Below are 25,456 nucleotides of genomic sequence, written 5' to 3'. Positions count from 1 at the left end.
GATTTGGATTTGGACAGGCAGTGTTGATGAGGGTTTGGGGTGAGAGGTGCTCGACACCCCAAAGTACTGACATGCCGGGTCCTGCCGAAAGAATTCGACTCAAGCTTTCTCAGCCAAGGGAAAGGATAAAGTTTATTAAGAGTTAGCCAAATAAGCCTGCCTGGAGAGATCCCACCCCTTGCGAAGCCTGTAAGGAAAGAGGGCCAAACCCATCTGAGCTAGATTGGTTCTGACCAACCTCATGGAGGCAAGATGGAGATTATATACACAAAGGTTGTGGGAGGGATTGAGGGGTGGTCTGGGGTGACCAGAAGAGGGGTCTAGGGAGGGACTTAAGGACGAGGTCAGACTCCAGGGTGGGGGAAATAGCTGAAGGCCATATGGAAATGACAACCCATCAAGGGCTGGGGTAGCTGGAGCTAGGGTATAGATATTTTGATCAGGATTAAGGATGGGAAACAGGATTAAGGGTGGGAAACAGCTGGACAATAGAGGACTGGGCAAGGTAGGCATTTGGGCTTAATGGTTATAGCCTCAGGCCAAGGCCAGGTCCAGTGGGAAGATTCAAGGAGAGTTCAAGGATTCAAGGGGTTCCCAGAGACTGTGCCCTCATCATTGTGGTATAAATTTGGAGTCAGGATTCAAATTCTGGCTCTCCCACCGTCACACTACTTGGATGACCCCTTGAGTGGGATCCCTTGAATGTCGCTTCCTCTCTCTTCCTCTTAGTTTCCTTTTCTATAAAATGAACTGGCCCAACCAAGTGACCTCTAAGGTCCTTTCCAGGCTTAAAACTGTCATGATGACCTGGGCTTTATGGCTCCAAGACCAAACCTCTCATCTGGTCCTCCAGACCGCCAACTGTGTTGGCTTCTAGCTCAGAAACTCTGGGGTTCTGGGCTTTATCACACTGACTGCCCTTTTGCCAAATACTTTTTTGTTGCAGGGAGACATGTTCCGGCTCTTGAGGCACTGAAATTGGGAATACTGGACAAAATCGTGAATTCTAATCCAATTGAGGAAGCCATCAAGTTGGCCAAACAAGTTTCTGGTAAGGAATGAGCTTTTAAGCATCGTTGGCACTGCTTTGAGAACATTTCAGAAGCTACTCAGAGCAGTTTTTAGGGAGGCAGGCAGGCAGGTAGGCTAAAACAAGTCTTGGGATTTAAGGGTTGAAAAAATCAAATCACTCACCACCTTTTAAAGTGTTGAGATGCTAAGCCTTGATAACCACTTAATGAGAACACCTTTCTGTTGAATAAATCCATGATAAGCTTTGGATTAAAGGGAGGGGAGGTCCTCACTGTACTGGAGTGATATTGCATAGAAAGTGATTGGCTGAATGTCAATTAGATAAGAATCCAAGAGAGTTTGAGATTTGAGCTAGTGGAGAAGAGAGCTAGGTCCAGCTAAAACCTTGAGAAGGAATTGATTGGGGAAGAGGAGCAGAGTTAATTAGGGTTAGAGGTAATTAAATGTCTGAGACTGAACTCGGTCTTCCTGACTCCAAGTCTAAAACTGTGTCCCTTAGTTGACTAATTGATAGCCCACTCATAATCATAGTAAGAAGCACACCAGTGGGGGCTCATGAGTCATAGCTTTAGAAAGACACCTCCTGATCTTTCAGGGACACCCTAAGTGCCCCAAAGGGACCAAGTAATCATGCTCTGGGCACCCAGCTCTTCAGCGGGAGTGTAGCTTCAAAGTATAAACTGCAGGTGAAAAATGTCATCTTTCGCCCCTCAGTTAGCATCGTCCTGATGACACAGGCATGCCGAGCTCTCTATTGGGGATTCTAATGAGGTTCCTTTGGCAAAGTTTAAGTTCCAGAGATGTGAGAAAGCAATCAGTCCACAAACATTCATGGCTTAGTCCCTGTGTTTGGTATTGGTGCTAGTGTACAAAGACAAAAGTGAAACAATCTTTGCCCCCAGGCAGCCTTTATTCTAATCCTACACAAATGTGGGACTATATTATTTTCTGAATTTGTATTCACTGTACCTAGCAAATAGTAGGCACTTGGTAAATGTTTTTATTGTCTGGTTAATTTCTCAGTAAATGCACAATATTATTAAGGTAAATATGGAGTAATTGGGGGAGGGGGCTGTACAGCTGGGGAGGTCTAATATAAGAAGTGATACTTAAAGGAAGCCTGGGATTCTAACAGGTAAAAGTGAGGAGGGAGGGCATCCAAGGCATGAGAGATATACTGGGCAAAGGTACTGTTGCAACAATTCGGCTAGCAGCTGCTGTGGGGGTGAAAGACCAACACAAGCCCAACAACAAGAATGCTGTCAGCACACTTTCTTTTGATCTGCTTTACTAAGGAAAGCAACATTAAGGGATTAACAATCTTACTTTAATCCGACATATACATATAAACTCACTTAGTTCAGGGGAAAAAGCCAGCACTCTGAACTTGAGAGCAAATACAAACAAATTACAAACATCTATTATAAACAGACCAAATACAATTCATAGTTACCAAGAAATAATCAACATCTGGCTTGATGAGCAGGGAGGCTCTTAGAGCGGCTGCCCAGAGTCCCACGCCAACACTCCTCCAGGAGTGACAGCCTCAAGCAAACAGCTCTGTTCTCTCTTTTTATACAGTCTTTGTCATCAAACATCATCTGAGCAACCAGAACTTAGGTGCACACTATTGGCTGTGGTCTTAGCAGCTCCCCTTAGGGCCCTGGGGGCTTCACGCCTCTCTGAAACTAGTGAACTAGTTTGCTAACCAGCCTGGAGCTTTACACCTAGTAGTAAAAGGGCGTGGGCCTGGGGTTTAGCACCTAGTAAGACTCAAAGACACTTTGATAATTTAGCATTCTAAAACAGTAAAAAAGTCCCAACTTAATTAATATTACAGGTACGTAGATGGGAGATAGACTGTCATCCTTGTGAAGCAGCAAATAGGTCAGTTTGGCTAGAATACAGATTGTAAAGAGGAGTGATGTTTCTTTAAGAAGCACAGAAGGGGAGGCTGGAATCAGTTGGCCAGCTAGCATTTATTAAGCACCTAGTATGTGCCAAACAACTGTGCTAAGCCACTGAGGATACAAAGAAAGGCAAAAACAGACCCTGCCCTCGAGGAGCTTAGAGTCTAATGGAGGAGACAACACACAAATGTGTACAAGGAAGACACAGACACAGACGACATAAGGGAGGGCTTGTCTCAGAGGGAAAGCACAAAAATTAAAGCCTGGCAAAGGCTTCTTGCTGGAATAAGATTGTGAAAGAATGGAAATGCTGGCAGAGGAGCTTCTATTTTCCCCTAGATGCTGAAGCCTCTCAAGCAGGGGAACAACGCGATCAGATTTATGCTTTAACAACATAATAGTTATTTATATAGAGCTTTAGAGTTCCTAAAGGACTTTATGCATGTCAGCTGATTTGATCCTCACAACAAACCCTACAAGGGAAGTGCTAATATTATCCCCATTTTGGGGTGGAGGGGAGGAGAGAGAAGGAGAAAATTGAGAACTCAGAATCTTGTGGAAATGAATGTTGAAAATGAAAAATAAGTTAATTTAAAAAATTACCCCCATTTTGCTGTTGAACAAACTGAGGCAGACAGAGGTTAAGTGACTTGCCCAGGGTCACACAGTTAGGAAGAGTCTGAGACCATCTTCTTGATTCCAGGTCTGGTGCTCTATCCACTGCCCCACCCAGCTGCCTCTGAGAGGCAGAGGGGGAAGACTTGAGGCAGGGGAGACTGTCATAATAGTCCAATCAAGACATGAGGAAGGGATGAATTTAGAGGCATCTGGTAGAGTGGAAAAGGGAGGTTATTGGGAATCAGAGGACCTTAAAAAGTCTGGCTACTAATAGTAGCTAGCATTTATATAAGGGTATAAGGTTATTATTATCTCATTTGAGCCTCACAACAATCCAGGGAGGTAGGTGCTGCTATGATCCCTGTTTTGCAGACGAGGAGACTGAAGCAAACGGGTTAAGTGACTTTCCCAGGGTCACTTGGCTAGTAAAGTGCCCAAGGCAGGACTTAAACTCAGGTCTTCCTGACTCCAAGTCTAGCACCTGTCTGGTATATCATAGAAGAATGCTTCTATAGGTTCCTTCCAGCTTGGAAGGGTTCTCTGAAGAGGAAGAGGAAGATGAACTAGCCTCTGGTTCCCAAGGCTTTTTCAGTTCCCAACATTTCACAATCTGGCCACTGGAGGGCGCCCAGACATTGAAGAATCTTTCCTTAGAAAATCTGGTGAATTTAGGTTGTAGTAGAGATGGATACTTTGTTGCCAGTGCAGATACTTGAAAGTGCTCTGGGGTTCAGAGGATCCTAGAACTGGAGCTACAAGGGACCTCAGAAGCGATCTAGCCCAGCCCCCTCATTTTACAAATGGGGAAACTGAGGCCCAGAGAAAATGTCTAGTCCAAGATTACACAGGCAGTAGGTGGAAGAGTCAGGCTTGAACCCAGGGTCCCTGACTCCAAAGCCAGTGGTTTTTTTTTTTTTTTTTTTTGTTATACCAGAAGCCATAGGATCCTAGGAATATGGTGTTATTGTTCAGTTGTTGCAATCATGTCCTATTCTTCACGACCCCATTTGGGGTTTTCTTGGCAAAGATACTGAGGTGGTTTGCCATTTCTTCTCCAGCTCATTTTACAGATGAGGAAACTGAGGCAAGCAGGGTTATGTGACTTTTCCAGGGCTACCCAGCTAATAAGTGTCTGGGGCTAGATTTGAACTCAGGAAGATGAATCTTCCTGACTCCAGGCCCTGCACTTTACGGACCATGGCACCACCTAGCACCCGTCATAGGAATATAGCACCCTAAATTTGGAGCTAGAAGGCACCTTACAACTCATTGAGGAAAAGAGATGACGATTTGACAAGCAGAACCTCCAAGTGTGAAGCCAGTGCTTTTTCTCTGAACCTCACAGAGTCAGAGGGGGAATTCAAACCCAAGTCTTCCTGGCATTGAGTCCATCCACAATGCTCTGAAAATTCTTTTGAATTAAATATTTTTTAGAGAGTGCCTTCACTTGGGTACAATTTTCCTTTAAAATCCCATGAACAGACTCAAACTCTTCCTGAGTATCAAACGAGGGTTGGGTGTGAATGGACCACGATGGAATTAAGGAATGGAAAATTTCCCTGAAATGATAAAACACTGACTAGCAAGGACAGGCACGATGTGAGAACATGTCGCAGCTGCTATTATTAGGGACTTAGTAATTGTCCAAATGAGTATAATTAAAATCTCACCGTTAATTACTTAGTGAAATGAGTCTTGTTTGTGTTTTTTAATTTCTCTTCCCCGGAAGTATGTGCTCGCAGGTAATCTTTGGAAGGTTCTAAATTTAGTTCTGTTCTCTCAGGTCAGCCCATAGGCTCTCGGAGACTCACGACAAGGCAGGTTCAGAAGCTGCCCAATATGGACAACATTTTCCAGGAAGCCCTGCTCAAGATGAGGAAACGGTACCCAGGGAATATTTCTCGGGAGGCCTGTGTCCAAGCCGTCCAGATTGCTGTCCAATACCCCTACGAAGAAGGAAAAGAGAAAGAGAAAGACATGTTCGTGTACCTTTTGGGTTCAGGACAAGCTACAGCCCTGCGGTATGCCTTCTTTTCAGAGAGAGCTGTGGGGAAGTGGTCAACTCCCTCTGGGGCATCATGGAAGACCTCCTCGCCACAGTCTATCTCATCTGCAGCGGTAGTGGGTAAGAAATCTGGAGAGTCTGTGCAATTTTCCACACCAGAGCATGAGAAAACACTTGCTTAGGTCCTAGGGCAAGAAACTCAATCTCTTCAGGATCTGTGATCCTTTCACAAACACACAGGCGTCATTCCTGTATGGCTTAGGAGACAACCTTTATGAGTTACTAACGTCGCTAGTTCTGTGGCTCTCTCCTCATTCGTGGAGTCACAGAATTGCTAAATCTGAGAGGTAGAAGGGACCTCAGTTGGCCTCTTGGAAGCTTCCCCCAGTGGCTCCTGGTTGTATCCTCTGGGACCAAACAGAACATGTCTAGTCTCCTGCCCTTCTTGGTCTTTTCTCCAGGCTAAACCATCCATGATTTTCTTCAAGTGATCCCACTCTAACATTGACTCCAGGCCCTTCCCCATCCTTGCTCCCCTCTTCCAGATGCTCACTGAGCTTATCAGTGACCATCCTGAATTGTGGCTCCCCAAACTGAACATCGCCAAAAACTCTGCTGATGACGTCAGACAAAGGCGGAGTACAGAAGGACTGTGGTGTCCATATTTCAAAAAGATATGGATGTTACTATAGCCCAGGATCACATCCACTGCATCTCATGGCTAACAGATACTAAGTTTTTCATTCACCACAATGCCTGGATCTTTTTCAGAACAATGGCTTTCTATCCATGCCTGCTCATCTTAACTGAGCCAGCCAATTAGTCAGTAAACACTTATTAATGCGCCAGACCAAGCACTGGAGGTCACATAGTCCTGGGAGATAGGCATTCTGGGTATCGGTATTCCCCTTTTACAGATGAAGAAACTGAGGCTTAAAGTTAAGTGACTTGGCTAAGGTCATATAACTAGTAAGTGTCAGAGGAGGGCTTTGAACCCAGGTCTTCCTGACACAAAGTCCAACACTCTACTCACTCTCTGATTTCCGCCATTAATGGCCACAGATTTCAACCCTCCATGTCCTCTTGTGAATACTCCACCCAAAGTGTTGGGGGGACTTCTTCTGGTTCTTTGGACTTCGCCGATGTGGTATCAGTGGAACATGTGGGTCGTTGCTCGCTCTTGCCATGTGATGAAACCATCTACTGCTCCAGCCGCATGTTTCTCTGATATCTCTCACTCTCCTTCTCTTGGGCAATTCTTGGTAGGTAATGTGGGGCAGGCTGTTCATGCCTACCATGGGCTGCCATGTTTCCCTTTGGATACAGCTTTAATTCTTTGAAGACTGTGATATTTCATGCTTGGCCACCATGTAGCATCCACAGAAAAAAAATGTTTGAGAAATGGACCATTCTTTTGGGGAGAAGCTTAGGGGATCATAAAATATGGCAGTTTCCCTGAAGGCATTTCAGTCTGTTCTCCTAGTCAACTCTGGGCCCAGTTCACCGTCCAATGTCTGTCCAAGCTATATGCACTGATGGACTCTATCTAACTGAGTATCATTGTCTGCGTATTTGACATTTTTCATCCACTTGGTTTTTTTTGTGTGGATAGTTAGGCCCAACTCTTAAGAATCATTATGGATCTCATTTAGGAGACCACACTTTTCTGGAGCTTGATGAGATCAGTCTTCTATCATCTGGAAACTGGAGCAGTGGAAGGACCTGTACATCTCTAGGGAAACTCTCTTCTGTACAACCTTTTGTGCTTTTCCCGTCAGCTCCTAGCACAGAGACTAGCGTAGATCAGTTACTTAAAGAATGTCCATTGAATCAAATTGACTACATAATATGGACTGCCTACATGGGGCTAGCCAAAAGAGGTAGTGTTTTTGAGTGCTGGACAAAAGCACTTTTTGTTCTGTGCTCTTTAACTATTATGATATAATAACTATTATTGTTGGTGGGATTCATATTCTTAGAATGCAACTTCTTGAAGATGAGGAGGGCAAGTAGGAAGAAGAAGGAAGCAGGACAACACCAGGTTTTGGGGGCCCTCCGAGGGCATAGCCTAGGCATCTCTGCTTGGCTCTGTGGGAGTTAACATTTGGATCAGTGGCTTGGATAAAACCACAGAAAGCATCCTTGTCAAATTTGAAGGTGATACAATGACAGGGTCAGGATTCAAAAACATCTTGACAGGCAAGAGCACTGAGTTGAATCGAATAAGATTAAACTTAATAGACATAAATGTAAAGTCTTAAATTGGAGGATCCAAAAATCAACTTTACATATACAAGACTGGGGAGGCATGGTGAGACAATAGTTCGACTGAAAAAGATCTGAAGGTCTTATTGGACCACAAGCTCAGTATGAGTCATGACAGCAAAGAAAGCTAATGTGAACTCGAGATTCCATTAAGAGAGACAGAACATCCTTTTTCTGGAGCCATGTCTACGTAATAGTGTCAGAAGGGGCTCAGCCAGAATGACTGTCGCTGTACTCTGGCTGCCTTTTCCCTCCAGCCCTCTGGCCCCCTTCTCCCATTGTTGAGCTCTTCCCAGAATCTCCATTTTGAGGAAGGGCCTGCCCAGTCATCCTTCCTTCTCCAGACTTTGATACTGGGCCACTATGTTATCTTTCAATATTAATTAGAATGCAGTCCACTTGAGGGCAGGGACTATCTTTCTTTTTGCTCATATTTATGTCCCCAACATTTGCCTGACACACAGTAGGCAGTTGTGGTTCCTCATTTTGCTAAGTTAAGTCACTGATCCTCTCTGGACCTGTTTTCTCATATAAAGGGAGGGAGTCAGGCCAGATGGCCTCTGGAGTATGTATCCTGCCACTGAGGGAGGGCGACATTGTCTTGGGGCCAAGGGCCAAAGTAATGCATCCTGGACCCAACTCTGAATTCTCTCCTGGTAGGAAAACTCTCTCACTGCCTTGGAAGCCATAAGTCACCTCCACCCCAGCAGCTGCTCAGCCTGCTGGGGTCTCCTAGATGCTACAGGGGCCTGGACACCTTTATCCAGAGACAGCCATGCTTTTGCATAGCTGGAGTTGGGAGGAATTATTACAGGTCTGGGCAGGCTAAGCTGTGAGAGAAACAGAAAGAGATCCCTGAGGGTTAGAATAGCTGTCCAAACCTCTTGTGGGAGTGAGCAGCAGGGCCCAGCTGAGGCCTGGCTCCAGATTGAATGAATGAATGCATTGATTAATATCTAGAACATACTAAGACAAAAGTGAAATAGTCCGTGCTCCCCAGAAACTTCCATGGGGAGAGACAGAGAAGAACAGTACTCAGAGAAGAGAATTATAGTCTGGAAAGTCGCAAAGATGGTGAGCGGAACAGGATGGAGTCTCCAACCAGTTTGAGCATGCCAGAATAGTCACATAACTTGTGTGGTGTCAGAGGCAGGATTCAAACAAACTCAGGTTGTCCTTACTCCAAGCTCTTGATGCACTCCACGCAGCTGCCTGTATGATTATAAGTAATAAGCTTTTTTCATCCAGATGTCTGATTTCAGCAGCATGGGGAATGAAGAAAAGGCTAGTGCTTGAGGGCCCAGAGGGAAAGAGCCCCCAGTTTAATACTGTGTGATGATCATTCTCTTTCCCTTTACTTATTGGAACATTTGTGTGTGTGACAAGCCAGCTGTTCAGGGTCGATTTCAGCCTTTTCCTTAGGGAGATACTTTGCTATTTCTCACGTGGTCCAATCTCTTCTTTTGTCTCTAGGTTTGGGAACAATGGGAAGAGGCATCGTCATCTGTCTGATGAGGGCCAACATCCCAGTTATCGCCATGGAACAGGATGAGAAGCAGCTGAATCAGGCCAAACAGGTGATTGCCTCCCTCTTAGAACAGGAAGCCTCTAAACGAAAGCGGATTGGCCAGGAGTGGAAACAGCCAAGGCTCCAATTCACCGAATCCCTGGATGAGGTAGCAGGTGTGGATTTAGTGATAGAGGCTGTATTTGAGGACATTGGGCTGAAGAAACAGGTCTTCGGCAAATTGTCGGCTAAATGCAAGCCTTCAGCCTTTCTGTGCAGCAATACTTCAGCCCTGGATATCGATGAGATTGCTACATCCACAAGCCGTCCTCACCAGGTCATTGGTACCCATTTCTTTGTCCCTGCTCATATAATGAATTTATTGGAGGTCATCCCTAGCCGGTATTCATCCCCTACCACCATTGCTACCATCATGAGCTTGGCAAAAAACATGAATAAGGTTGGCGTTGCCGTTGGAAATTGCTTTGGATTTGTCAGCAATCGAATGCTGCATTGTTTTAAGGAACAGAATAATTTCTTAATAGAAGAAGGTAGCCAGCCACAGGAAGTTGATCAAGTTCTGGAAGAGTTTGGTTTCAAAATGGGTCCTTTTCGAGTGTTGGATCTGTCTGGGTTGGATGTGGATTGGGACATACGGAAGAGTCAAGGCCTCACAGGACCTGCGTTAGCCCCAGGAACACCTCTACGCCAACGTGGCAACAAAAGGTATTGCCCACTTCCTGATATTCTGTGTGAACATGGAAGATTTGGCCAGAAGACTGGCAAAGGTTGGTATCTATATGACAAACCAATGGGTAGGATTCACAAACCGGATCCCTGGCTTTCCAAATTCCTATCTGAGTACAGGCAGAGCCATCATATTGAGCCACGGGTCATCAAGCCCGATGAGATCCTGGAGCGCCCGGTGTATTCTCTCATCAATGAAGGCTTTCGTATCTTAGAAGAAGGCATGGCTGCTGGTCCTGAACACATTGATGTAATCTCCAATAATGGTTATGGATGGCCAAGGCACAGGGGTGGACCCATGTTCTATGCCTCCATGGTGGGACTACCCAAAGTAGTTGAGAAACTACAGAAATATTACCAGCAGAATCCGGATGTCTCCAAGTTGGAACCTTGCAATCTTCTGAAGAAGTTGGCCTCCCAGGGCAACCCTCCTCTTAAGGAATGGCAGAGCTTGGTAGGGCTTCAGAGCAGCAAACTGTGATTTTACCCACCCTCCAACCTCAGGCAAACGTTGTTTAAATAAATCAAAACTCAATCACAGGCTTTTGAAAGACTTGCAAAGCAAAGTCTATGGGGAAAATCATGGGCATGGGGTTCCCTTCTGTGGGGCTGCTTCAGTAGGGTGATTTTAATGGTTCAATACCATAAACAACTTATGGGCCAGGTCTTCTGGAAGCACATGGCCACAAAACTACTTTCCAGACATCTGAATCCGTCTCTTTACTTGATTCTGTCTTGTGAAAATAGTCCACCTTGGTAATGTCTCAATGGCATTTGAATAAGGAGTGATTCTGGAACATGCAGGGTATAAGAGAGGCCCAGAGTCACTGGATCCAACTATCTCCACTGGCTATCACCCTGTGTCTCTTCTCTTCTTCTTGGTTAAATGCCTTGAGAAAGCTTCACTCAGAACCTCCAATTCTCCTCCTTTCACTCTCATCATTCAACTGAAATGACTTTCTTTTGAGTTACCAGAGATTTTCTTCATTGTCAGATCTGATGGTCTTTGTTCAATCCTCATTCTTTTTTGACCTTTCTTTAGCATATGACACCATGGACCATCTCCTCCTGGATAGTCTTATCTCTCCAGAATTTAGTAACACTGTTCTGTTCAGTTCTCCTCTTCAGTCTACTTTGCTGGCTCCATGTTGTGCCCATTAACCATGGATGTCCCCTTAGGTTTTATCCTTGGACCTTCTTTTATCCCTCTTTGCTCTCTCATTTGGTTCCCATGAGTTCAGTAATCATCTCTTTGAAGATGATTCCCAGATCTGAATAGGCAACTTAATTAAATCTCCTGAGCTCCGGTCCAGAATCATCAACTGGCTGATAGGCACTTCAAATGAGATGTTCCATTGGCATCTCAAACGCAACATGTCCAATATAGAACTCTTGTTTTTCCTCCCAAATGCACCCCTCTTTTCAACTTCCCTATTATTATTGAAGTCAGGTAAGCCAGCCTAGCTAAAGTAAGAAGGAACTCAGAGGGAGAGACAGGAGGTGGCATGTTCCAAGCAGCTCAAGCCACCAGCACCACCTTAACCCACTCCTCTCAGATCCTGATGGAGACAGTCCAAGACCCTTAACTCAAAAGCTTTGGAAAAAGCAGTACCTCCCGCCCCACTTTACCTACTTCCAGTCCTGCCCTTCCAGCCGTCTTTGAGGGCAGCAATCATCATAGAGAGTGATGTCTGCCTTTCTTACCAACACCAGCTGCCATTTACAGCAGGCAAACCCAGGAGTCCTGGCCAAGGGAGCACCTTTCAGACCAAGGGTGCTGCTTCCAATCCAGCCTCCGCAGTGGTCATCCTAAGAAGCATCCCCTTTGGGGATGCTATTTGGCAACTGTATTTGCAATGTTGCTACTGCAGCTCCTGAAGATGCAGAACAGAAAGTCCTTGCTATTAAGATCCATGCCACTTAAAGAAGTGGAAATTGGGGAATGGCTGAACAAGTTGTTGCATATGATTGTGATGGAATATTATAGTGCTATAAGAAATGATGAGCAGGATGCTCTCAGAAAAACCTTGAAAGACTTACATGAACTGACGCAAAGTGAAATGAGCAGAACCCGGAGAACGCTGTACACAGTAACAGCAGTACTGTATGATGATCAACTGTGAAAGACTTAGCTCTTCTCTGCAATATGATTCAAGACAATTCTGAAGGACTTGTGATGAAAATCCACCCCCGGCGAAAGAACTGATGGAGTCTGAATGCAGATTGAAGCATACATTTTTGCTTTCTTTATTCTTCTTGGGCTTTTTTTTTGGTCTACATTTTCTTTTGCAACATGGCTAATATGGAAATGTTTTGCATGACTGCACATGTATAATCACATCAAATTGCTTGGCTTCTTAAGGAGGGGGGAGATGAAGGAGGGAGAGAATTTGGAACTCAAAATTAAAAAAAATGTTTAAAATTTACATCTAATTGAGAAAAAAGTAAAATAAAAAATATAAGATTAAAAAAGTGAAGACTCTCTGGGAAGAGGCAGGAAGAAGCCTGCAAGGAGAAATTTTGGTGATATAACAACAAAAGACATTAATAAAAATCTATTCAAAACAAAACAAAAAGAAATAGGAAACATACCACACTCTGCATCAAGCATATATTAAGACACTTTGTTTATGCATTAAAAATGATTTTTGTCACTATCAAATGATTTAACATCAGAAATGGAGAAAATTTTATCTCTGCAAATGGTATTAAGGAAGAAGCCTTCTTTGCTGCTGCTCCCTAAAGGTAAGGGACCTTTTCCCTCTGATCTGCAGCTGAAACCTTCCCTATGTGTTGTCTCCCCTATTGGAATGGAAGCTCCTCAAGAGCAGAGACTGTCTTTCTTTTGATTTGTAACCTCTGTGCTTTGCACACAGTACGTGCCTAATAAATGTTTATTAATCCATTCTTTCATTTGAGTCACTCATTTAAGGGCAACCCCGCCCCCAAGTTTGCAACCTCATTGTCCTTCCTGACTCTTCACTCTCATTCAACCATGTGCATAACCAGTTGCCAAATCTGCCATTTCCATCTCCCCAAGAACTCTCAAACACACATCTTCCCTCTGCTACCACCCTCCTTCAGGCCCTCATCTGCTGTCTTCTGGACTATTGTAATAACCTCATAATTGGTCTCCCAGCTCCAAGCCTCTCCCCACTCCAATCTGTCTTCTACACAGCGGGCAAAGGGAATTTCCTAAAGAGTAGGTCTGATCATGTCACTCACTCTCAATAGACTCTAGAGATTCCCGAAGAGGTGAGAAAATCAACTCTTTGTCTTGTATCTAAAGGTCCTTGCGACGTGGTCCCTTCCTGCCTTTCCAGTCTTCTCACTCCAACCATGGTCCAACCCAATTGGCCCCTTTGGGGGTCCTTGCCTATGATGTGATCTCCCATCCCCACGCCTGTGCCTGCTGTGTGTGGACTGTTTTCCCTTCTTGCCTCCAACTCTTGGAATCCCTGCTTCTCTTCAAAACTGGGTTCAAATTCTGACTCTTCCACTTACTTGTGTAACCTTAGACAAGTGGCCTCACCTCTCTGGGCCTCTAAAATGAGGGGCTTGGACTAGATAGCCTTCAGCCTCTAGATCTACATTCCCAAGACTTTTATTGGAGAGGCTCAGGAGTGTGGGTACAAAATGCTTCAGCTACTATCCAATGTAGTCAAGATGTTGGTTAGTTTGTTGAAACTCCCTTTTTCCCCATAATGGGAGATAAATACCATAGCAGAAGTTGTCATTGAACACGTCCTATATCAAACTGGAGCTACTCTGGCTTCTTCCAGCTGACCACATGTGCCGGTTCATTGCATGTTCCATGAGATGTGGTACCATTCAACAGCTGTTACTTTTTAAAAAAATCTTCATTATAAAGGAAGGCTCACTGGCTAGGAATTGGAGAGGGGGGCATATTGGGACATTAATGTCACATAAAAACAAAAGATATCAATAAAACAAAATGAAACCAAAATGATTCTTTTCATAAGTCTAAAGACAAAGGCTGAGGGAGGCAGCCTTTGACCATCTCTTGGCACCAGGGTCTCCAGCCATCTCCCCTTTGGTTAGCTTGAGAATAGAGAACAAGTCATCTACCTTCCAGGAAACTCTGTTTCAAAGGTATGGGCCAGAGACTGCTTCTTGTAAGTGTTCAGCTATAGGCTGAGGATGAGAGACAAACAGCAACCCTAACCGATAGCTTCTGGAGAGGGAGGCTTTCACTATGGAAAAAAAAAATTAGGATGACGACAGGAGAAAAAAGATCTCTTTAGACTGATGTGCCTAGTGGGACTAGGCCTTTGAATGAGCCCACATCTAGTCTGTTCTAAATGTTTAGACTGGCACACAACGTAGGTCAGTACTTAGACATGTGGATAGGCCTTTCAAGTCTTGCCTGCAGACATTCAAGCATCTTTATGCAATATTTATTGGCCAGCTTTCTTGTGACTGAAAATAGCCATTCAGGGTGAGAACAGGGAATCAAGTAATGCTGGAACAAACAGACTAGGCATCAACATCACCACGCTTATGCATGGGTTTTCCCAGGAGAGGAGAGAAAGAAGGTTTGGTATCGTGGTCCATTAAGGATGGAGGGCATTAGAGGCGGGGTAAGAGGCAAAGTATGAGGCCAGTTGACCCCTGTTCCCCCTATCACCTTTGTATTGGAAATGGGGTTGTCAATGTGCTGATACTTGTTGGTTATTCTTGACTCTTAGAAGCCAAGGTGATACAAAGACAGGGTCTTAAGGTCCATGCCAGCCAGGTGAGCTGGCGAGCAGGGTTGAGGGCAGCCAAGAAAGGGAGAGTCTGTTAGCTGGGCCATGGAGAAGAATTATGAATCAGCCTGAGTAGAAATAGTGGCTGTTTAGAAGTCAGAGGACATGGTTCAGCCTCTTTAGTCTCAGTTTCCTCATTTGAATGCAGCAGGCTTTTAGCAGATGAAGATTCCCCCACCCTCAGCCCCAGGCCTCGGTGGGTGGTAGCTGTGGGAACTAGTTGACAACCACACCAAACTCCAACCCCTCTTCCTGTTGCTTGATTTTTTCCACCTTATTAATTCTCATCCTGAGTTCTAACACAATAAGAGGTGTGTCCTGATATTTTCTCATGAATTTATAGAAATGCACAAACTTTCTTATTAGTATGTTAGCCCTGAGCCCCCACCACCAGTTTATTAAATAAATCAGAGAAACCTCTTTACCCTTAAGCTTTCATTTATCTCTTCTCACTCTCTTCCTCTCTCCCCCTTTTCTCCCCTCCCTGTCTCTCTCTGCTTCTCTCTGTTTCTATATATACATATGTATGTAATACATTTGTGTGTATATGTATATTATATATAATATAGTTTCATATATATAATACACACATATATAGTTCTCCAGTATCATTATTGTTCAATCGTTTTTTTTTAGTCATGTCCTACTTCTTGTGACCCCTTTTGGGGCTTTCTTGGCAAAGATACTAGAGGGGTTTGCCATTTTCTTCTCTATTTCCTTTTTACAAATGAAGAAACTGAGGCGAGCAGGGTGAAATGACCCAGCCAGTAAGTGTCTGAGGCTGGATTTGAACTCAGGAAGGTAGGTCTGTGCACTATGGCACCCCCAGCTGCCCTTTCACTAGTCTCATAGGCTTAAACATCGATGTTACAGGCTATATACAATTATCAACAGTGAAATAAACAATACAAAGTCATGTTTAAATATTCCAACAATGTGTAGCCCTAATTTACAGACACAAGAATCCCAAGAATTCCCAGCTATAGATGTTTGGGAAAGAAAATCTGGGAGGTTGTGTGTGTAAGTGACCAGGGCTGACTGGAGACAGTTCTGGAAAGAAGGAAGAGGAAGACAAGAGAGATTAGTATATCTGGAGATAGTATAACTGGAGAAAAGTTCTCCCCCTTGAAGAAGACAGACATGCAGGGCAGCATCCACAGCCCCAACTTTTTAATCTCTCCAGCACTTGCATCTAGAAACATGGGCGTGGGATGTACGTAGCTCTGGGATATGAATCTGAGTTGGGGAAAGGCTCCTTCAGATACATTCTCCCCTAATCAGTGACTAAGTTTAATCACTGAATGGGCGCTGCTTCAGTCAAACTGAGAACTGGTAAAGACCTTTACTTGAAAAGGCCAAGGTTTCCCACTGCATCCTGGGCCATGTCCGGTTGTCCTGATCCATCCTGGCCACTGGACCCAGATGGCTCCAAAGGAGACAGTGAGGCTAGTGACTTTGCACAGTCTTCCCTCCCTTAAATCCAAATCACTCGCATGTCATGGCATCACCTCCCTGATATCATGGTCTTCTTCGAGGATGAGAGACAAACAGCAACCCTAACCGATAGCTTCTGGAGAGGGAGGAAGGACAGAAAGCCATTGGTTGCTGTATTTTCACTGTGATAATTGTTTCTTTCCCACATCAAATGTTTCATTTGCTCCCTACTTTCCATTATGATTTGTTCTACTTGGTATTAATTAAGTATACTGGTCTCTGTTATCTGATTATTTGGGTAGCACTGGGGCTATGGGAAGGTAGAGTAGGGTAGGGATAAATTCAGTAGGTCTTCCATAGCTCAGCATAAAAGTCTGGTCCAGGCAGGGACCTGACACTCAACAATTCCACCCTGTCACCCGTTTCAGGCTACAAATGCTTTAAACCAGCCCAAAGTTAAAGGTGGGAGAAATAAAAAAAGACCAGTGGGGGTAGTTTATAATCAAACCCAGAATTCTCCCCTAAACAACCTATTTACGTACTACATCTTAATGAGCCCAGAAGCCAACGACACAAAAAAGGGGTGGGGGAAGGAGGCAGAGGAGAGGATTTGGGCTGCAGGGGCTTTCTTGTGTTCTTCTACCCTTAGCCCTTCACTTCTGGACAGCATATGCAGAATACTAACTAAGGACAAATGTATCAGAGTGAGAGAGATTCCAACCAGAGCCACCTAGAACTATCAAATGCAACTGCTGACTTCCTCAGTTCTGGAAGCACAGTCTCATCATTCAGCTCTCAGAGTGTCAGTCAAAGTCTCTAAAGGATTCTTTCATAGAATCTTCTCTACAAGAGGTGAACTCAGTCACTTAAGAGAAACATATTCTTTGTTATCTTTATGTGTTTAAACGTCTCTCTCGAGACTGGACGATGAGCAGTTTGGAAATGAGGGCGGTGCAAAAAGAAAAAATACCAATCATTGTTTTAAAAGAAGCCCGAAATAGTTCCTTCTCTCTTATATGGCACAGAACTCTGAGCACAAATTGAGTAATAAATGCACGGTGCTGAATTTGAGTACAAATACTCAAACAGATTCCAAGAATCTTCTTTAGGAAAGTCTTGACCCTACCTGATGCATTCAATAACCTGCCTCTGTGTAGAAGGCGACTGCCCCTCTGGGTGGGTAAGGAGCTACTTTAGACTCCAAACATCTCACAACAGAATGTCACCTAGGGTGATGGCCCATGTGTCTTGTTTTCTGAAGCATACGTAACCCTGCCCCGCCCCCTCACCTCCTGTCCCCTGCCCCACGAGAGTTGCCATTAGAGTCGGCTCAGCATGAAGAATTGTAAAAGAAAGCCTGAGTACACTTGGTTGTCAGTCTATGGGGTATTTATGGGAGAGCAGGGACAAAAATCCCACTTGATTAGAAAACCTAGAGGGCTGTAATCTACACCAATAGTGTGAAACTCAAGTCGAAGCAGGGGCCGTTAAACTGTATGTAAGGATTCCTGCAGGACACATACTGACTTAGAAAACCACTTATTAACAATCTCCCTCTTGTACTGTGTTTTTATTTATTTTGTTCAGTATTTCCCAATTCTATTTTAATCAGTACTGATCTCCACCACTAGAGGGAGCACCTAGGTGGATGAGATCACAGATTCATTGAAGAAACAAAATATAGGGGTTCCAAAAGTTTTAATGCAGTTTTTTAGTTTTTAAAAGGGAATTAAAACTAAAACTACACCAGGGCTTTTGGAACACCTTGTATACTGATCCCTTTTTAATCAGCAACCCAGACATTAGTACTACTGGCACACAAGATAATTCAGCTTTGAACTCATTGAAATCCAGCTCTCGCTAATGACTTACTTTGCCAAATGGATGTGTCAGTCTATACTGCCATCCTCTGGTGTCTCTAAGCACTATGTCTTTATCGTTAGCTCAGCAGAGAGCAGGGGACCCGGACAGGATTAAGTCAGCTCCTCACAAAAGCACCTTCACCGAGTTTACATTGAATGGCAAGTCTCTGGAGCCAATAGATGACGTGTCAATTGGGATGAGGCCTCACTGGCTTTTGCAAACCCAGAGCTGAAAACATTAACCATCAGACCATCCAATGGCTTTTATATCCCATGGTTCTGTTAGAAAAAATCTTGAATACAGAGCCAGGGAAAAGGCTTACCTGAGTCATATCATGCAAATGAAATGAGAAGATATTACCAAAAACCCCAGTAACATTCTTGTTGATATCTTTTTCAAAAATTACCTTCATGTCCAAATATATCCTTTCCTTCCTCTGTCCAATAAGTTTTCCCTTGTGACACAGAATAAAAAAGAAAAAGAGAATCGTACAGCAAACTACCAATACAGTAATGGTGTCTGATAACCTATGTGGTTCTACATCCATAGTCCCTGCCTTCCTCCTCCTCTGCCTGCCAAGAAGGGATAAAAGCTAAACGTGATTTCGTTGATGGAATGAACTCCCAGGGGACTAAGCTTTAACCAGTGAAAGTCGCCACATTTTGGGTAACTTAGGGAAGCATTGTATTATAATTATTATGTTACATAATTAATATTAAATAATCAAATAAAGCAAATATTATTATATTGTGTTACTATTTATATAATAATGTACTACGATAATTAATAAGTGATCTTAGAGAATTGCCTAGGCCACTGAGAGATTAGGTGTCTTGCTGGGGTCACACAGCCAATGTGGATCAGAAGTGACACTTGGACCCAGACTTTGTGGTTTTGGAAAACTCTCCCTTCTAAATGTTGTTGCTTCTACAAAGAAGGGAAGGAGATACAATTTCTCAACTCCTCTTAGGGGCCAGACTTGGTCATCATTATGACGCAGTGTGCAGTTTTGTTTAAACACAACAACAAAAACCAACTCCAGTTTAAAATTACTGGTAGAATTTGGGCCAAGATTTTGTCAAGTCAGCATCTTAACTCTCAAGTGGGGACCCTGAGAATAGGGAGGCCCTCAGGGGTGGTTCACAGAGTCAAGGTTGAAGGCAAGGAAGAACAGGGAGAGTCCAGGAGGTGCTAAGTAAGGAAGGCTCCACTACCAAGAAATGATGAAGTTATTGTAACGATGTGTCCTAGGTAGTGTTGGACAGTCCCGGCATCTCTATAACCCATGGAAACGCCAATATTTCAGTAAATGGCGACTGAATGAGTCAAGTCTGTAATTGTCAGAATTTTTTTTTAAGTTACAAAAGCTACCAAAGGCAGAGGGAGAATCATAGGTTGAGGGAAGAACACTGCGACTACTCACAAAAATGCATATTAGCACATCCAATCCATGGCCAAGTGCTGTCACTTCTACTGTTGCAACATCTCTCAGATACACCCCCTTCTCTCTGTAATGTGATTATAAAAACAACATTAAATAAGATATTATTTGTAAATTGCCTAGTCCAGTGCCTGGCTTATAGCATCCTTTGCTGTAGCTTCCTCCAGGTCACACTTACTAAGCCTGGAGGCCCCAAAGGCTCCGTCCTAGACCCTCTTCTCTTCTCTCTCTGTATTCTCTAGCATGGTGACCTCATCAGCTCTCATGGATTCAATTATCATCTCCATGTGAGTGATTTTCAGATCTGTTTATCCAACCCTACCCTCTCTTAATCTAGCAGACATCTTGAACTGGATGGGTTATAGACATCTCAAAGTCAGCTTTCTAGAACTGGACTCATCATTCCCTCTTCTGAGCTTCTCTATCAGTGCTGAGGGCACTGCCATCCTTCCTGACACCCAAGCTCACTGCCTTAATGTCATTCTCTGTTTTTTTTTTTTTGGAGGGGGAAAGGCAAGGCAATTGGGGTTAAGTGACTTGCCCAAGGTCACAGAGCTAGTAAGTGTGTCAAGTGTCTGAGATCAGATTTGAACTCAGGTCTTCCTGACTCCATGGCTGGTGCTCTACTCACTTCAGTGTCATTCTCAACTCCATACTCTTTCACCCACTCCATCCATCTTCTACTCAATTTCCAAAAGGATCTTGGCCACATCTGACCATGTCACTCCCCTCCTGAATAAACTCCAGTGGCTTCCTTTACCATGAGGTAAAGCTACCAGGCAGCTACCATGAGGATCATATATAAAATATGCTATGATCCAGTAATATTGACCCCCTAATTGTTCCTCATGTAAGACACCCCATCTCCCAGCTCTGCACAGTATTCTCCCTCCTTCCCCTTCTCCCTCCTTCCTTACCTCCTTCTCTCTCTTCCTTCCTTTTCTACCATCTCTTTCCCTTTCTTTCTTTTTCTCTCCCTCCCTCCCTCCCTCCTTCCTTCCTTCCTTCCTTCCTTCCTCCCTCCCTTCCTTCCTTCCTTCCTTCCTTGCTTGCTTGCTTGCTTCCTTCCTTCCTTCCTTCCTTCCTTCCTTCCTTCTTTCCACTATTTTACCCAAGCTGGAAGGGGCTACTTTTGGGCCCAATGTTATGTTGGTCAGCTTGGAAGCCTTGGCTGTATTAGCAATTAGATTTGAAGATCTTTCCCACTCATTAATAGGCCATGTGACTTGCTTACATCACAGGTTACATGTGGTGGGGGGAGCTTCCTGACAAGAAAAGGAAGTTATGTCACAGGAAATACAGAGAAAGAAATATGTAATGGCTGCTAATGGCCACCCTCATGATTGTTAAAACTGAACAGGCTGACTTAGCTGTACTGTGAGTTTGTTTTGGGGAAGACCCCAGAAGCGGGTCAGAGAGATTTTGGGATGGTGAGGCTCTAGGCTGTTATATGGTGTTTTAAGTTCCTTGCTGTTATAATAAAGTGGTTTGACTGGCTGTGGGAGCTGAACATTTGATTATGGGATATGATTTTCCGGTGTCTGAATAAATGCTGTACTTCTTTTACCTTCTTTATGGAGAGTCTCTTATACCTTGCAATACAGAACTACATAGGCATATTCACAATTATTGTTGATGTTGCGTTTATTGCCTCACTGATACATTGGCCCACTCCATTTTCAATATAGATCAAAAGCTTGACCCTTCTTACTCAACCTAGTGGCTACCTGCCATCACATTAATGCCAAATTTAATCACCATAGCTGATGTAGTTCAGGATTCCTGGGCTCAAGTGAGCCACCAGCTGTAGCCTTCCAGGCAGCTAAGATTACAGACATGCACCATCCCACCAGGCCACTTCACTTCCACTGGCTGTCTGCCATGCTTGGAATGCACTCCCTCCTCCTTTTTACTTCCTGGCTTCCCTCAAGACCCAGCTCAAGGACCACCTTCTGCTGGTATCCATGCCCCTCACCACTCATGTATCCCCTCTGAGATTACCTAAAATTTATTATATCTTGTCCATACATTGTTGTTTCCACATGGTCTCCCCCATTATAATGTGATGACGCAGACTGAGTTTTTGCCTTTCTTTGTATCCCCAGCACTTAGTACAGTGCCTGGCACATTTTGTTGTTTGCTGTTCAGTCATTTTTAGTCATGTCTGACTCTCTGTTACTCTATTTGGAGTTTTCTTGGCAGAGATACTGGAGAGGTTTCCCATTTCCTTCTCCAACTCATTTTTATAGATGAGGAAACCAAGGCAAACAGGGTTGTGACTTGCCCAAGGTCACACAGCTAGTAAGTGTCTGAGGACAGATTTCAACCCAGGTCTTCCCAGCTCCAGGCCTGGCACTCTATTCACTGAGGCACCTAGCTGCCCACCGGGCACATAGTAAGTGCTTAATAAATGCTCGTGACTAACTTGTGCCTAGCACATGTTAGGTACTTCATATATGTTTGGTGGATGATGCTGATTGGAATAATTAGATTCCTTATGATTATCATCAGCATTGCATCCACTAATACTTTAGGCCTATAATTATTTAAACCAAATCTCTGCTTCTTATGTTTACATGAGCAAACATCAGGAAATGAACAGACAAACTGGTAATTCTTACCTGCACATACTCCATAGTTCATGAAACATCAGCCTTATTTATGCTAAATAAAATGGACAAGTAATTTAATAAGTATAATTAGGCAATTAATAGATAAAAGAGTCCAGCGTATGTCAGAAACTGTGATCAAAAAAGATATATCTGTTTGTCTGTTTGTTTGTTTTCACCAGTTTTATTAAGAATAACACAACAGGAGGAGGTAGAGACCAGAAGGGGCTACAGAAATTGTGAAGTTATGGACAGAGGGCCAGCCTGGGAGGCAGCTTGGACTGAATTCAATAATAATTGCTAACATTTATACGGCACTTACTGTGTACCATATGCTTTCTCCTCTCCCTTACGCATCCCTTATAACAAAAAGAAGAAAAAAAGCAATTCTCAGCAACTAAGAATAAGCAACATATCCAAAAGTGTCTGATAGTTCTGGTAATACTCCACACCTATAGTCCCTCACCTCTTCAAGGAAAGGAGGGAAGTGTATTTTTTAGACAACATGTGGAGACAATTGGCCAATTTGCCTTAGTGAGGGAGTTTGTGAGGGAGGTCAGGTTTCTATGCTGATGGAGTCATAAGTCCAACCAAAAATATTATTATACATTCGGGATATACTAAGAACATTTAACTTTTTTTGTCTGTTGGGATGACAGTTATTATCAGCAGATCTATGATCTCCCTGGTGTGGATAAGTCTTCGAAAGGTGCAGATTGCAATTCATGCTCTTTCAGCCTCTGTGACTCTCTTGTCCATGTCTTCCCACAAATTCTTGAAAAACAGTCTGTCGAGGGCAGCTAGGTGGTGCAGTGAGGAGAGCACCAGCCCTGGAGTTAGGAGGACCTGAGTTCAAATACGGCCTCAGACACTTGCCACACTTGACATACTAGCTGTGTGACCTTGGGCAAGTCACTTAACACCAATTGCCCTGCCTTCCCCACTCAAAGAAAAAAGAAAAAGAAAAACTGTCCAATGTCCTGGAGACGTGAGGGCTCCCGATGCTGCATGGATACCAATGTAGAATGAGAGCTGGCTATCTGTTGGTTGTTGCCTCTGCCTCCTTTTCCAGTCATGGTTCTCTCTGAAGAGATCTGTTACACAGTCTCTCGCTGCTAGTGTGTGATGATCTACCCACAACTTGATGCGCCTCTCCCATGGCTCTTCAGAGATTGGGGTGTTTCATGACTCTAAGCCATAGGGCACAACTCGAAGAGTACTTTGTTGTTCAATCGTTTCAGTTGTGTCCGACTCTCTGTGACCCCATTCGGGGTTTTCTTGGCAAAGATACTGGAGTGGTTGGCCTTTTCCTTCTCCAGCTCATTTTGCAGATAAGGAAACTGAGGCAAATGGTGATAAGTGACTTGCCCAGGGTCACCCAGCTAGTGTCTGAGGTCAAATTTGAACTCAGGTCTTGAACGCAACTGAAAATGACTAGACACATAAAAATACATACAGAATCAATGCCTTATAATTGGGGGGTGGGTGGTACTAGAAGCTAGGGGGATCAGGGAAGGTTAACAATGATAATAGCTAACATTTATAAAGCACCTACTATGTGCCAGGCACTGTGCTAAACATTTTACAATTATGATCTCATTGGATCCTCACAACAACGCTGGGAGGGAGGTGCTATCATTACCTTCATTCTCCAGGTCATTGGCTGGTCGGTGGTTGTCCTTCGTTCTCCAAGAGGACCAAAATGACATCACTGTGGTAGAGCCAAGTTTCAGTGTGCCCACCTGCGGCTGATCAGACCGATATGAGCTCAGAATGCTCTACCACAGGTCGGGTACAAATAGTCTGTGAGTATTTGGCGTGGAGTCTCTAAATTTGAGGATCCTGTGTTTCCTTTGTGCTACTTCAGTTCTGCTTTGCTCAGAGAGCACAGCACCTTCTCTGATGTGGGCACGCCATGCTGAGCAGTGCTGTGCCAGTGTCTCCCGTATTGTGCAATCAATTCCAAAGTTCTTAAGAGAGACCTTGAGAGTGTCCTTGTTATCTGATTACCTTCCTTTTACAGATGAGGAAACAGGCAAACAGGGGTTAAGTGACTTGCCCAGGGTCACACCGCTAGTAACTGTCTGGGGCCAGATTTGAACTCAGATTTTCTTGACTCCAGGACTGGCACTCTCTCCACGGCACCACCTAGAAGGCTGCACTGAAGGTGAGTCTTGAAAGAAACTAGGAATTCAGAGAGTTTGGAGTGAAGGTGGAGCATATTGTGGGCATAGGGAATTGACAGTGCCAAGACACAGAGATGGGAAATGGATGAGGGATAGTGAGAAAGGCAGACTGACTGAACTTTAGAGTGAAAGAAGGGAAAGAACATGTAATAAGGTTGTACATATAGGTGGGGCCAAGTGGTGAAGAACTTCAAATGTCAAGCGGAGGGACTCATATTTATTCCTGGACTGGGATAGGGAGCCACAGAGGTTTATTGAGAAGGAAAGCGACATGGTCAGACTTGTACCTTAAGAAAATCATTTTGGCAGTCGTGGGGAGGCTAGATCAGAGAGAGGGCAAACCTGATATAAGGAACCAACCAAGTGGCTGTTGGAATAGTTCAGATATAAGGTAATGACGTTCTGACCTCAGCGGGGTAGAGGTATGAAGAAAGAGGGAGGGAATGGATGTGAGAGATATTGGGGAGATGGAAACAAGGTCTGGGTGAGAGAGTGAGGAGTTGTGAGTTTGGGTGACTGGGAGGATGGTGGGGCCCTTCCTGGTAGTGGGGAAGTTGGGAAGGGAGGATTTTGAGGGGAAGAGAATGGCTTTTTCTTTGGTCATGTTGAATTTGAGGTGAAGTTCAATAGGCAACTATCACCATAGGACAGTAGCCCAGGAGAGAAAATGGGAGCTAGATATTGAGAACTTGGAGTCATTGGGTCAGAGATCCTGCTTAAGGCTCCAACTCTACATCCTATAATAACAAAGCATTTTCTATACTAAATATGGGATTCCATTTAATAAACATTTATTAGTCTCCTACAATAGCAATCTGCATTGGTGAAGGGGGTTTCCCCACTGGGAATTTCCTTCACCAGTGGAGTAACAGTTTGAATCCACAGTGTGTGCTGATCACGCTACTATGTTGGCTGAGATGTGTCCAATACATATGACTGATCCACGCCCTTGTAGAGGGCTTTTGAGAACAACCATCCAAAAATAGATGTAAATGCTCATGGGGGTTTAAATTGTTCAGGTTTCATTAGTCTTTGCACTTAGCTCTGCCTTTACAGCTTTGAGCCACATT

The 25,456-nt window shown here is 44.0% G+C and overlaps 1 protein-coding gene across 1 annotated transcript in view; it reads left to right on the top strand.

Annotated features, from left to right (window-relative positions):
• LOC118856582 (peroxisomal bifunctional enzyme-like) overlaps window positions 1–12,989 on the top strand; it is a 29,012-nt gene extending 16,023 nt beyond the window's left edge. The window contains exons 5-7 of the mRNA XM_036766960.1: window positions 947–1,051; window positions 5,344–5,685; window positions 9,304–12,989. Of these exons, the coding sequence (XP_036622855.1) occupies window positions 947–1,051; window positions 5,344–5,685; window positions 9,304–10,565 (1,709 nt within the window). The 3' untranslated portion in view covers window positions 10,566–12,989. The remainder of the gene's footprint in view (window positions 1–946; window positions 1,052–5,343; window positions 5,686–9,303) is intronic.
• Window positions 12,990–25,456: the final 12,467 nt, after the last annotated feature.

The sequence above is a fragment of the Trichosurus vulpecula genome, chromosome 7, assembly GCF_011100635.1.
Source record: "Trichosurus vulpecula isolate mTriVul1 chromosome 7, mTriVul1.pri, whole genome shotgun sequence".
NCBI lineage: Eukaryota > Metazoa > Chordata > Mammalia > Diprotodontia > Phalangeridae > Trichosurus > Trichosurus vulpecula.
The sequence above is the reverse complement of the archived record's forward strand: the minus strand, read 5'-3'. Positions and strand labels throughout refer to the sequence as shown.